At 35.9% G+C, this 12,825-nt stretch overlaps 1 protein-coding gene across 9 annotated transcripts in view; it reads left to right on the top strand.

Moving 5' to 3' along the window:
• Positions 1-12,825, top strand: part of SYNE1 (spectrin repeat containing nuclear envelope protein 1) — a 287,608-nt gene that overhangs the window by 86,237 nt on the left and 188,546 nt on the right. For all 9 annotated transcript variants that reach the window (XM_077175388.1, XM_077175395.1, XM_077175394.1 and 6 more), the window contains 10 exons: positions 3,379-3,543; positions 5,042-5,194; positions 5,627-5,770; positions 6,113-6,286; positions 7,351-7,509; positions 9,162-9,326; positions 9,880-10,014; positions 10,860-11,018; positions 11,260-11,468; positions 11,733-11,841. In XM_077175388.1, coding sequence (XP_077031503.1) covers positions 3,379-3,543; positions 5,042-5,194; positions 5,627-5,770; positions 6,113-6,286; positions 7,351-7,509; positions 9,162-9,326; positions 9,880-10,014; positions 10,860-11,018; positions 11,260-11,468; positions 11,733-11,841 — 1,572 coding nt within the window. The remainder of the gene's footprint in view (positions 1-3,378; positions 3,544-5,041; positions 5,195-5,626; positions 5,771-6,112; positions 6,287-7,350; positions 7,510-9,161; positions 9,327-9,879; positions 10,015-10,859; positions 11,019-11,259; positions 11,469-11,732; positions 11,842-12,825) is intronic.

Below are 12,825 nucleotides of genomic sequence, written 5' to 3'. Positions count from 1 at the left end.
TGATTAACTCAAAGGCAAATACAGCTCTTAGCACCAAAGTGAGTAATCATGGACTAGCTATAAAGACATTTCCACTGACTTTTCTAGATGACAGATTTCAGTACTCATAACCTTCAAAGAGCAGTGTTATTAATATGTGTTGTTATATTTGATGGCAGATTAATTAACCCATTTCCCTGGCATTTCAGAAATCTTTTAGACAATTGATTTTTGGGGACCTGAAGTTATAAAGATAGTTCTTCTGGTTAGTTTTTCTTTTTTTTCCTGTTGTAATGTTAGAGTACTGAGGCGCTGAGATTTAGGTTTGTAAACCTTCAATAATAACCTGGAATGACTTGAATAGTCCTGCATTTAATAAGTGCTGAATTTGCACCTGATCCCAATGTAGCAGCTATATAGCTCTTCACACTCAAGTAGGGTTCTCATGGGCTGTAAGAGGGCAAACTGACATCAGTTCAGGAATGAGCATTTCATGTTATGTGAAAAAACAGTAGACTTTTTTTTTAAAGTTTGCTATTTCAAACTGATGTAAATTAATGGAATACACTTTTTAAATAAAATAAAACAGTGAAAAAAACAGTCTGGCATAATATAGATTCAAAAAATTGTTACTTGGCAGGAAGGATGACTTCTGCTGATCAGGGTGATCTTAGATGCTATGTATGTTTTATGTAAGTAAATGGGCAATTATTAAAATGAAATATTCTTAAATCCATGCATATGAATAAAATCAAAACATTTACTTTTCTGTTTGGATGTATAACTTTATCTTCAAAGATTTTCAAAGCAGAAATTTGAACATGCCCATACAGTACATACTTGCTTTTAGTTTCTAACATAAATCCAACAAGTAATTCTTTTCATTCTGATACATGATTTCAAAAATTCAGGAAATCTTGTTGAAAACCTTAGACATGAAGCTTTATTCTTCCCAAAATGCTAATTTTTTTTCTTAAAAATACATTGGCTCAAGCTGTTAAAGGTAACTGCGTGGTAGCATCTGTCTGTAGACTGAGATACATATTTTAAAAGTTCTACTTTTAATGTTGATTTAAGCTCTCCACAGCAATCATATTCACTTAGATAGTTCCCAGGATAGGTCTGATTTAGCAGTTTTAATATTTGATTATTAAAACCAAAATCAATTTTTATAGTGGTTTGTAAAATTAATAGTTTTACAGCCATGAAGAAAAATCATCTGGAATACCATGTGAAAGATGATAACTATTGTCTGGAATGTGGCGTCAAACATTTTTAACATTTCAAAATATTTTTTCTGTAAAGCCACAAAGATATCAGTAATATCATACAAAGGTGCCCATTTCCATACCATACCTGTATTACTTAAGGCCTCTATATTCTATCCTAGGCAGAGACCACAGTAGCCCTTCATCATGCTGTCATGATTTTGTCTTCTTTGCATTATCTCTGCATCATTTCCAGACCAGCATGTTTTATTTGGAAAAGAAAGTGCCCTGTTGGCTTTCTCATTGGCTTCAGTTTTCAGAAACCTTATTGTGAATCTCTAATACTGAAGATTTTGCAAAAAAAAATACCAGTATGCTTGGATTTTTCAAACTGTTCCTTCTACAGCTCCTTTGTTTACTTCCACTACCTCCTAAGCACTTTCCATAATTTCACTCTAACTGCATCCTCCCACACTTTTCTCACACAGCTGTATCCAAAAGGTTTTAGAGAGCTTCTAGATCTCATCTAGCGGCTTCCTTAAAAAGAGGTGCATTGTTTTAATTGAGAATGAGGTGTGCTTCCCAAACTTGTTTAAAATTAACATGTCTTAGGTTGGCTTCTGAAATGGAGAGCCTCCCCAGCCAGGTCTGCAGAAGGTAATGGGTTGTGGGAATAAGGTGCGGAAACAAGGATGTGAGTAGTTCACTCCACGTGCTTTTTTTCTTCTTGCCCTCTAATGAGCCTGACCATTGGAAAGCTGACCAGTGCCAGATTCAGTAGACTTTATTTCTTTTGGATGTGCTCATAAAGATTAGCCTTTGTACAAAGCAAGGGGGCTGCTTCACTGCAAGTGAAAAAAGCTTCAAACTGCAGATGCAGTTTACTGAGCTGATTAAATTTTTTCACTGGTATTTTAGTACAGAGCACCTGAATCCTATTGATCTCAGCTTTAAGGAACTGAAACACTGTGTGCTGTTCAATTCTCTCTTCAATATATTTGACCAGTATACAACCACGTGACTTTTTCTTTACAGTTGCATCTGAACTTCTTTTATATGGGGGTGGGTTCTGACAAATACAGTTTCAGAACTGTAGCTCTGAAATTTGGGGTGGCTGACAGTGTGGTTGGATAGGAATTTTTCTTATGTCCCATTGAGCAAAGGACTGTATTGGACTGTCACATGGAAGGTGAATGGTTTTGGAATTATAGGGTTGATATAATTGATATATATATTTTGTTTATGACTATCAATATAGATTGATAGTCGTAAACAAAATGCATCACTGCCCCTCCTAAATCTGAGGATCAGGTAGCTTGAATCCTTCTGATTACTCCTTCTCCCCTGAAGGAAGGCACCCTCATGATCCAGTCTGTTTGGATCAGACTGTGCTATTCATTGAATTATGCATTGTTTGGGAGAAGGGTACTGGGGACAAGCCAAAACCATGTCAGAGAAGATGTGGACAACCATGAGACAGTGCTTGAGTCCTGTTTTGTTTATAGATATAGGTGGAGCCATAGAGCCCAGGGATACCTGCCTTAGGAACAGTTGCCCACTGTCAGGAACAGAGAAAAGGAGGGAATTGGTCTTTGTCTTCTCTACCAGTTTCTGTGTACATACCTGCCTACAAGATGCGTATGGTTTATTAGGCTGTCTCAGTGAAGGGGACAAAATCAGTGACAACCATCTCTTTCCCCTCTGTGCTCACCTGCTCTGAGATAGGAGGAAGCAGTGATTAAAAAAAAAATCAGTCTTCAAAGGCCTTGTTAGAGGCCAGACCTTGGAAAGCTGCATGTGGTTCACAGGAGGGGAAGGACCACTCCACAGCTTGTATATGGCTGGGTTACTGTCAGCCCACACTGTTTAAGGACAACACAGAAAATACTTGAGTCCTAACAGCATTTTCAATTATGGATTTTTCTCTTAAGGAGGAGTTTCATTGGTTTAACTGAAGTCACTCACGGGAGTAAAATGAGCTGTAAGTAAACTGGCAGTAATTTTTAATTCCACAGGTTATATTCACAGACATTAAAATCCTGTTGTGGCATATTTGATGTGAAGAGTACCAGGAGATAATTGCTCAACAAGATTTTATCAAGTCATGAGTGGGTGATTAAATTTTAGGTTTATGATTTAAGATAAAGACTAATTGGAAAGGTTTTGGAACTGTTTTTATTTTCTTCCTCAGGATTTCTTTCGGCACTTACCTCATTGGATCCAACAGCACACAGCCATGAACGATGCTGGTAATTTTCTAATTGAAACATGTGATGAGACCATTTCCAGAGACCTTAAACAGCAGCTTTTATTGCTAAATGGAAGATGGAGAGAATTGTTTATGCAAGTTAAGCAAGTAGGTGATTTTACCCTTGTTGCTTTTAAATATTTACTTTGTCATTTCCAGGGAAGCAAGACAGATTGCCCTGTTGGCAGGACTATAGGACAGCTTTCTAAAGTTCCTAACTGTTCATCAGTATTTAAATTAGAAATTACTCCATGACAGTAATTTATTGTATTTGGGCTCTTCTTTTATTTACCTTTTTGGTTTTTGGGGGCTAGTGAAGGGACATTCTTAATTAAGCTGTAGTTTTTCATCATAGTCACCCGTCTTGACACAGTAAATGTTATTGATACATAACTTCTGTTCTACAAAGAAAGTTACTTTTTCAGTACCTATTGCTACTGTAAAAGCTCTGTGAAGCTAAACAGTGAACATGGTGAAAATTATTATTTTCACTACTCTTTAAAGAAAGCTCCTTCAAATTATTGTATGGCAACCATAAGCAGGGACAATAATTAATTTAATTAACTAAATTTTTTCCCCATTTTGGTCAGATTTTACTTCTATCTTGCCTGTAAGCAGGCTCTTATAGTAAACAAATAAACCTATCCTTTACCTCATGTAAGAGATTCAGCTGATACAAAAAGAGTTGTGGTTTCTATATTTGCTCTTTAGAAACCGAAGAGAAGATGTGATCTTAATTACACAGAACTATTTCATAACTCATAAACACGTTAGAAAATATCTTTGTTCTAGTCAATATACATCAATCTATATTGTCCCCTTTCAGTGATTTTTAAATAGTAATTGCCTGTTTGAAGGTACTGAATCTGTTTCCTTTACTGGCATTATCTCCTATGCAGTCAAGTTAAAAGGAAAAGCAGAAAATGATTGTCTCTCTTCTATTGTAACTTTTCCAGACTGTTGACAAGAATGTTCTCAAGCTTTACTTGCTGATGCTATTTAGGGTGATTCACTGATGTAAATGTCTCTTCCACTACTTAATGCAGCTTCTTTCATATGCTGGCTATGTGGGTTTTTTTTTCTTGCAGACTTTTTCACCATTTCTGTCACACAGCTCTTTCTACTTTCTAAGGCATGGGCTTCCCCTTCCCCCAGCCAGCATTCCTTCATTAAGATTTCCCTTATTCTTTAGCTTTTCTAGACTTTTCATGTTTTATTCTCTTTGCTGAATTTTCAAAATTGATGTTGTAGGTAGTGAGAAATTAATTGAACTGTTGATTCTAGGGTAGAAACAAACGAGTCTGGTATTCCCCAGACCTTAAAAGAGGCTGATCTCCTGTATGGCTGACCTTTGTCTTAACGTCATTACTATTGAAACTAATGCAGATGATGAATTTAGATAGCTTTCTATTATATTGTATTTCATTGAATGGAATATTTCCAGCAAACAATTGCACTGAAAGCATGCTAATTCTCTTAAATCATTACTTATTTGCTAGGTATGTAATTTGGTCTAATTTGGATTGGGGTTTTTTGTTTTGTTTGGGTGGTTTTTTTTTGTTGTTGTTGTTGTTTTGGTTTGTATTTTTTCCTTTCTCCTTTTTAGTATGCTCGAGCAGATGAACTGGACAAAATGAGGAAGGAGTATGTGGATGGTGTGGCCCATCTGACAGCTTTTATTGATGGAAGCAATGCAAAATTTTCAGTCCCTGTAGAAGTGTCCTTTCATGATGTCAAAATGTTTGTGCAAGATTTAGAAGTAAGTGTCTGCCATTCGTTTCTTTCTTCCTCCTTCAAAAGAAAGAAAATTGCAACTGTTTAATTCTGATAGCATAAATTTATTAATTTATTTCAGTATGCATTCCCATTATTAATTGGGGTTTTTATCAGTGGTGCCTTTTTTTTTTTGCGTGGTTTCAGCTATATCTAAAAAATATATAGTTGTATTCTATTAGTGACATTTTTAGAGAAAATTTCCAAAATACTCTCTCAGTAGGTATTTCTTTCTTTTTAGTTTCAAATCATATTCAGGTGAGTTGATTGATACTCTTTGGCTCCGTTTTCATGGATTTGAAATATGATCCTGGGACAAAAATAATTTACAATTAGAATATATATCATTCATTATTCTTTTATCTCCCATGAACCCATAAATACTGTTGTTGAAATATTTTTTAAACACTTCTTTCAGAATATCAAGCAGAAATTGCCGGCAATGGAAGCTCAGTACAAAGCGGTTACAAGGACGGTGCAACTTATTACAAAAGAAGTTTCCCAAGAGGAAGCCAATGAAATGCTGGGAACTTTGACAAGGCTCAAAGAGCAGCTGGGCAAGGTTGCAGAATGCTTTTTTTTTACTACAAATTGTTTTTTTTTATTACAAATTGTTGTAATAATGAATAGTAGGGTCCTGTACATAAATTCTCACAGATGTGCGTTTGAACAAGTACATAGTTGTAACAATAGGTTGATTCAGGGTGGAGGAGGTGTTGCTTCTCTTAAATGCTAAGACTACCATCCTTAAATTTAATACTCTTTTCATTAAGGAGTAATACAAGATCAGGACTGCTCTATCTTAAAAAAGAGTAGGTAACAACTATATAAACCTACATGCAGAAAAAGCTGCTATTTACTGAATTTTACAACTGTTTCAATAGCTGTTTTTCTTGACCAAAAGGTTAAGGAGTATTCCAGTGCCCTGCTGTATGAATGCCAACGTCTCCTGTCTCCACTGGAAGAACTGGAGAAACAAATCACACATTTTTATGAATCTCTTGAAAAAGTAAATGAAATAATTTCTATCCTGGATCCTGAAGCACAACCAACAACTGTTCTTAAACAAAAAGCCCAAGTAAGTTTCCAAAGCATCTCATGAAGGTCTGCTGCCTCTGAGTATTTGCAACCATCTTTCTAAGAATTTGGATTGTAACTCTGTAAGCTGAGCAGATATTCAGGCAACAGATGTAGCCTTATCCTAACGTCAGCTAGGCATAAATGCAAAAAAAAAATTGAAACTTTTGTTCCTATCTAGTGTCCTGGTTTAAATCCAAGAAGTAAACATAAGACTTTTTTTTTTTTTTTAATCTAGTGGAATTTGGACTGAAATACAAGAACTACATTGGGTTTTTTATTTAAGCAGGTGAAAAATCGAGATCAGAAACTTCTCTAAGTTTCCTTGGACTATTTTTTAAAGGCTTGGAAAAGTGCTTTATTTGAAATTAATTGCAGTATAGCATTAACTTTTCTTAATGGCTAATAAGCATTTGTTTTTGGAGCAGTTCAGAGCTAGTCAGAACTCCCTTGAAAAGTTAAAATCAAAGTAGGATTTTTAAAACATTTTTTCAGCCTGCACTATTTCATGCATGCTTTTTTTTTCTCTCTTTTTAAAAGTATATTTCTCATGACTTAATGTAATTTATAATGAAATCTGAATTCCAAAAGCTGACATGAAGGATTAATTTGTTGAAAGGCAAGGAAGGAGCTAATGTACAGCTTAGCAGGAGCTAAGCTCTCTGCTACTGGGAGCTGTCATTCCTATGTCACTGTTGGTTATTTTCAATTATACTATAAATATAGAAATACCATAAAATTAAATCACAGAATAATGTATTGACCTACAATGTATTGGCAATGTAGATCAATAGACCTCCATTCTCTACCCAAAGGGTTTGAGTACATATCTGTACTTTGTTTTGTGAATAGCTAGAAATCTATTTGGGTTCAACAGTTCACATCCAAGGAGAAAGTTGTGTCATCTGTGTTATTCCATGTAATATTTTGTGTAGTCTCTTTGTGATAGTCCTGTGACCTCATCTCTTTTGTCTTTACTTTCAAAAAGCATCTTCCTGTTATTTTGCCAAACCTTTTTCCTCTTTGTTCCTGGCCAGGGTAGATATGTTTTTTTTTTTCTTTCAGGATTTGGTAGCTTATCAAGAAAACTGCAAGAAAGATGTGTCCCTAATTGAGAGAAATAGTCAGAGTATCCTTCAGTGTGTGGCTTCAACTGAAGTGTTAAAGCATTTTCATCAGTCAACATTTCAGAAGAAAGTTACACAAGTTCAGATTACTTTTCAGGTAAAAATGCCATACCTTGATGCATATTTCTGAAAATTTGTTCATGTGCAGCTGATCCATCCTACTGTACCTACATTTCATCACTCTGTAGCTACTGTCCTGGATAGCTCACCTCTTTGATGTCAAGTTATCAACTAAAGATTTGTCTTTATCACGTAATAAGGGGTCAGGGGATTGACAGTCATGTTCTCCATGCATTTATTCAGAGGTGAGCCTGCCACAGAGGAACCCAGGATTTAAGAGAACTTTCACATGCCTCAGGGCCCTTTGGATGGAGGAAACTGAAATCCTACTGTTAGGGCTGCACTGTTTGTTGTTTTTCCTGACTTTATTATCTTGGCTTGTCATCTGCTTCTATATTCCCACACATCCCCTTTCACACAAAGCATGGAATATGGAAACTTGCACATGCCACTATTGCTGGACTTTTTATTTCCTCAGAAAATGCAGTAGACTGTGAATATAGAAATCTGCAAATCTATTTCATTTGATAATCCAAAGATGTGGCCTTTGACCTATATTTCCCCTTACCTGTTGTTATCAGTTGCTACTGCTATTTTTGGGGCTGTTCGGCACCAGTGTAGAAATAACTGTTTAAGTTTAGCTTATTGTAGCAAAAGCAGATGCACTTGTAACTTGGTAAAATTACCATGTTCAACATTAATTACTCTGTTTCTATAGGGCTGGCCTGTGGTTTATCTCTTGTGTTAGAAAATAAACCTAAAAAATAGGGTATAATCATACAAAGTGTGTCGGACTGGAAACTGGCAGTTTTTCATGTAAAGAGTACAACCCTATACAATTCTATTACTATGCAGATATTTTTATCAGAAAACTTTGAAAATATTTAGCAAGATGTTTTAGTTGAGAAAGAAAGGTTTGATTAGCTGGCTGGGTAAACTCACCAATATTCCTTACACTGAGGTTTGTAATCAGTGAGGATGGTGAAGTGGATGTACAGTAGGCAGTGATGCAAGTACCTTGCAGCAGTTCAAGTGCTGAACTGTTCATTTCTCCTGGTAAGTTTTCTTACTTGCCCATGAAATTGGAGACACTGGATATTGCAGTGCACAGGGATGGACTAAAAAGCAGACTAATGGAAAAGTTGTGACTAGGGTTGCAAAATGAGGATTTCAGCAGCTAAACCACAAAATTTGCTGTCTTCTAAGCAGTTTTGTTCCCAGTTGCTTATCTGATGTACTGGTGTGATAATCATACAAACCTCTTCCAGGTCAGAAGAACTGTAGCATGGAACTGGTTGGATCCATGGGTCAAACCACACCCTCACTTTGAGTCATTTTAGGGGAGAGAGTTTGGTGCTAGGAAAAGTGAAATGTCAAGCTTCTGATGATATCAGGTGCTTTATGTTTGAAAGCAGGATTTAGGAAAAAAACTCACTAATCAAATGGCAGAGGCATTCTGAAAATATCAGAGACATCTAATCTACTAATTTTTATTTGAATGATGACATTAGCACACGCCTCAGTATTAAAAATAGGGAAAATGGGATCATGAGAGGAAGAAGCATGGTGAAAATCATATATTTAAAAGAGTGAAACAAATTAAATGCATGTTTTGTAAGGTCATGGTAAAAGAGAGCGAATAAAACTCAGTGTGAAAGTACCAGCTCATTTTCTTTGCTTGTGACTCAGAATATGGTCAGGAAAGCTGGTGAGTGGAGAAAAAACATAGAAGCAAATAGCCGTTTGATGAAGAAGTTTGAGGAGTCTAGAGCAGAACTGGAGAAAGTAATACAGATTGCCAATTGTTGCTTAAAAGAAAAAGGAAATCCTGAAGAGCTTCTCAGGAAACATAGCGTGAGTAAATTCTCTGACCTTCCTCATGGAAATCTTTGAGTGCATGACATAAAAGCCTGTTTAATTCTAAAATTGGTGTGGATTTCTTGCACGTGTAGAAGTTATACAGATCAGATCAAACTAATGTTAATATTGAAAAACAAAAAAGGAAATGATCAGCTCACTTACTGATGTAAGATTGGATGTAAGCAACCAGAAGGTGAAAAAATCTCGAGTGGGGTTTTCAGTAAACCATTTAGAGTTAGAACATTATATTTGAAAATCTAACACATCCACTGCTCTGTTTTTAGATTAATATCTGTTTCTGTATTATAACCATAACATATGCATGTAACTTTGAAATGTCTTCTTGTTAAAATGCCATCTCGGTGTACTGGCTGAGAATAAATTAATTTGCTGGACTTAAGTGGCTAGAAATAGTTACTTCCTTTATTCAAATATCAGTTCTTTAATGGAACAGAAATACCATTGAAACTTAGAGAGTGTATTAGGGAACTTCACGTTGGCATATCAATATCCAGCTTCATCTTCTCACTTTCTGCCACCACTTCAGGAATTTTTTAACCAGTTGGATCAGAGAGTCCTAAATGCTTTTCTAAAAGCTTGTGATGAACTAACTGATATCCTCCCAGAACAAGAGCAGCACAGCCTGCAGGAAGCTGTGAGGAAACTCCATAGGCAGTGGAAGGTTAGTGAATGGCATCTCTGGATATTGTCAGTCTTAGTTTTGGAAAGTTTCTGAATGACCTGTATATTGAAAAAAATTAAAATGAAAGAAAACAAAATAGTTTGTATTATTTGGCTTCTCATACAATTGGGGGGGAAAAAAAGGGGGAAAAGTATTTTACAATATTAGATACCTCTACTCCTACAAATAGCCTCTTGAAAAAACCCTGTTTAGTAAATTCAAGGAATGTGATAAATTAATTATAAAACCCTTTTTATTTAATTATTTCTCCCCAGCTATATACAGCCATAATGATACCTGTCTTGAGTACATGTGCTAGCATTTTTTCCTTTATGCTGATGTTGGATAATTACAGTTACTTTCCTGACCAAACAAATTTGTCAGACATCAGGCCATCAGCCTAAATTGTGTCTTATGCCAAAGACTCAAATAACTGAACTAACTTTACTCACCACCTATGGAATTTTTTATCTGCTACAATATGTTGCTGGTCAAAGTTGGAGTGATGGACGAGGGGTCTCACTAGCAAGCAGGCAGAAACCTATGGAAGCAGTTGTGAATACTATTTTATACAGGAAATATTTGCTATGTCTTGCCCAGAATGAAGATTTCTCTGTAATGTGCCCTATACACACACATTTTGGCACACAACTGATGACATTTTGATAAATCTAAGGCATTGGTAACAAAGTAGATATGAACAAACCCCTATCTGTTCATGAACATATATGTTTTATTTCCTATATTATCAGGTTTTAGACTATTTATTTGTAGCAAATTTACATGGAAGTAGTGGGAGTAGTGTTTTATCTCTGTGCTTCTTTATTGCCCCTGTGGGTGTGTAGGATCTTCAAACAGAAGCCCCTTATCATTTGATCCACTTGAAAATTGAAGTACAGAAAAGCAAGTTCCTGGTGACGGTGGAGGAGTGCAAAGCTGAACTAGCTCGACAGAACAAGGTGTTATCCAGAGAAGGCAATGAAAGAATGATCAAGGAACACATGGTATGAGTTCCATGCCTCCAGGGGGGTGTTTGCAGAAATACATTTCAATGTCAGTAATAAACAGAAGTTATGACTAACTCTTCAGCCAACAAACTCTTTGTGTCCAGCTTATGACAGATCATCTCTCGATCTAAAAAAAAAAAATATTTTCATTTAGTAGTTTATGAAAAATATATAGATATGCTGGGTGATTTCTTCCAGTTTGTATTTCTATTGAATTTTCTGCTTTGTCTCCCATCAGTTGTTCTTTGGTGATAAGGGATCTTACCACCTGTGTGAGAAAAGGCTACAAAGAATGGAAGAACTGTGCCAAAAGCTGCCAGTGTCTGATCCAGTGCGGGGGACATTGGAAAGCAGCCAGCGAATCCTGAAGGATCTGAAATCCCAGATAGACAGCACGTACATGAAGCTGACAGAGCACTCGGACACCTGGAAGGGCTATAGGAGCAGGTGTCACCTCCATTCCTACTTGGGTCTGGCAGAGCCTTATGCATGGTCACTTCTCTGTGTGCCATCATAGATCAGTACCGTGGGAAAAGTGATGCTGTGATCTTAGCTTCAAGTAGAAAACTATACTTTGTGTAAATTCCACAAATTATAGTGGGGCTTCAAGTGGATTTTATCATTTTTTGCCTACACTTAAAAGGTTATTTTTTTTTGGTGGCAATTTTTGTCTAACTTGTTTTTTTTTAATCCTTTGATATCTTATTTCAGATTTTCTGAATTGGCAAATTGGATTTCATCAACAGAAAGAGAGCTAAAGAAGATAAAGGAAAATGTTAATGATACTGCCAAATACAAGCAGTGTAAAGCATCTGTGGGGGTGAGCCCTTAGCTTGTCTTCCAACAAAGCTGTGGTCATTGCTACTCGGACTCTGGATAAAATTCTGCTCCGAAGTAGTGCAACTGTTTTACTACAGAGACCATAGTAGCTCTGTTGATTCCTGGTATTCTTAAAAACATTACCAGGAGAAAGGTGCATGTTACAGCAAATGTAGCAGAAGTTCTTACTTTTAATAATTTAGAATGACAGGTCCCTTTCCCTCTATATTTAGAGCATAAAAATTATAGGGGGAGATAAAAAAAATATTTTCCCCTCATCTTATTGCATGCAGAGTTAAAAGTGCTGCTCAAAGAAAAGCAAAAATTTTCTGGATTGCAGATTTTTGAATGATCTTACATATAATTACTTATAAGGAAATCTTTTACAAAAATTATCTTTTACCGCAGTATAACGGGAGGAAAAAATACACTACCATTCAGTTTTCTACTAGTGACTGTAACAAAGTGATAGAATAGCTGAAGATTGAGTTGGTTAGTTAAATTACTTTTAAACAATAATTTATTGTGACAGTTGGGACATGACCCTTCTTTCTGTTTTTTGTTTGTTTTTTTTTTTTTTTAATTTCACATACTAGAAGCACCTCCATAGTTTAGATGTTTATGTGAAAATCATGAGCAGGTTGTGAGTCTAGATATATGGAGAAACATTATTAGGATGACCTTGATAAAACTGATAGATCCTTACCTTAATGGGTGCTTCTCCTTCAAAAAGTCTGATTTACTCATGTAGTTTCACTGCTGCCAACATCATCTCATCAGCACTGCCACAAAGATACGAATGAACTACAGGTTGAAAAGAGATGTGGAAAAAAAGCAATTTAAATAGGAAAAAAATTATACTTAACTTTATATTGCATGAAATTATCTATTTGGGGAAGTCAGCAACTCAGATTTAAATTGCAACTAAGAAATATGGTGAATATATGGAAAATATACATGTGGTACCTGCCCTCTTATCTATCTG

Source organism: Agelaius phoeniceus, chromosome 3 (assembly GCF_051311805.1).
Source record: "Agelaius phoeniceus isolate bAgePho1 chromosome 3, bAgePho1.hap1, whole genome shotgun sequence".
Lineage (NCBI taxonomy): Eukaryota > Metazoa > Chordata > Aves > Passeriformes > Icteridae > Agelaius > Agelaius phoeniceus.
Note: the sequence above shows the minus strand (reverse complement) of the source record. Positions and strands in the feature narration are given on the sequence as shown.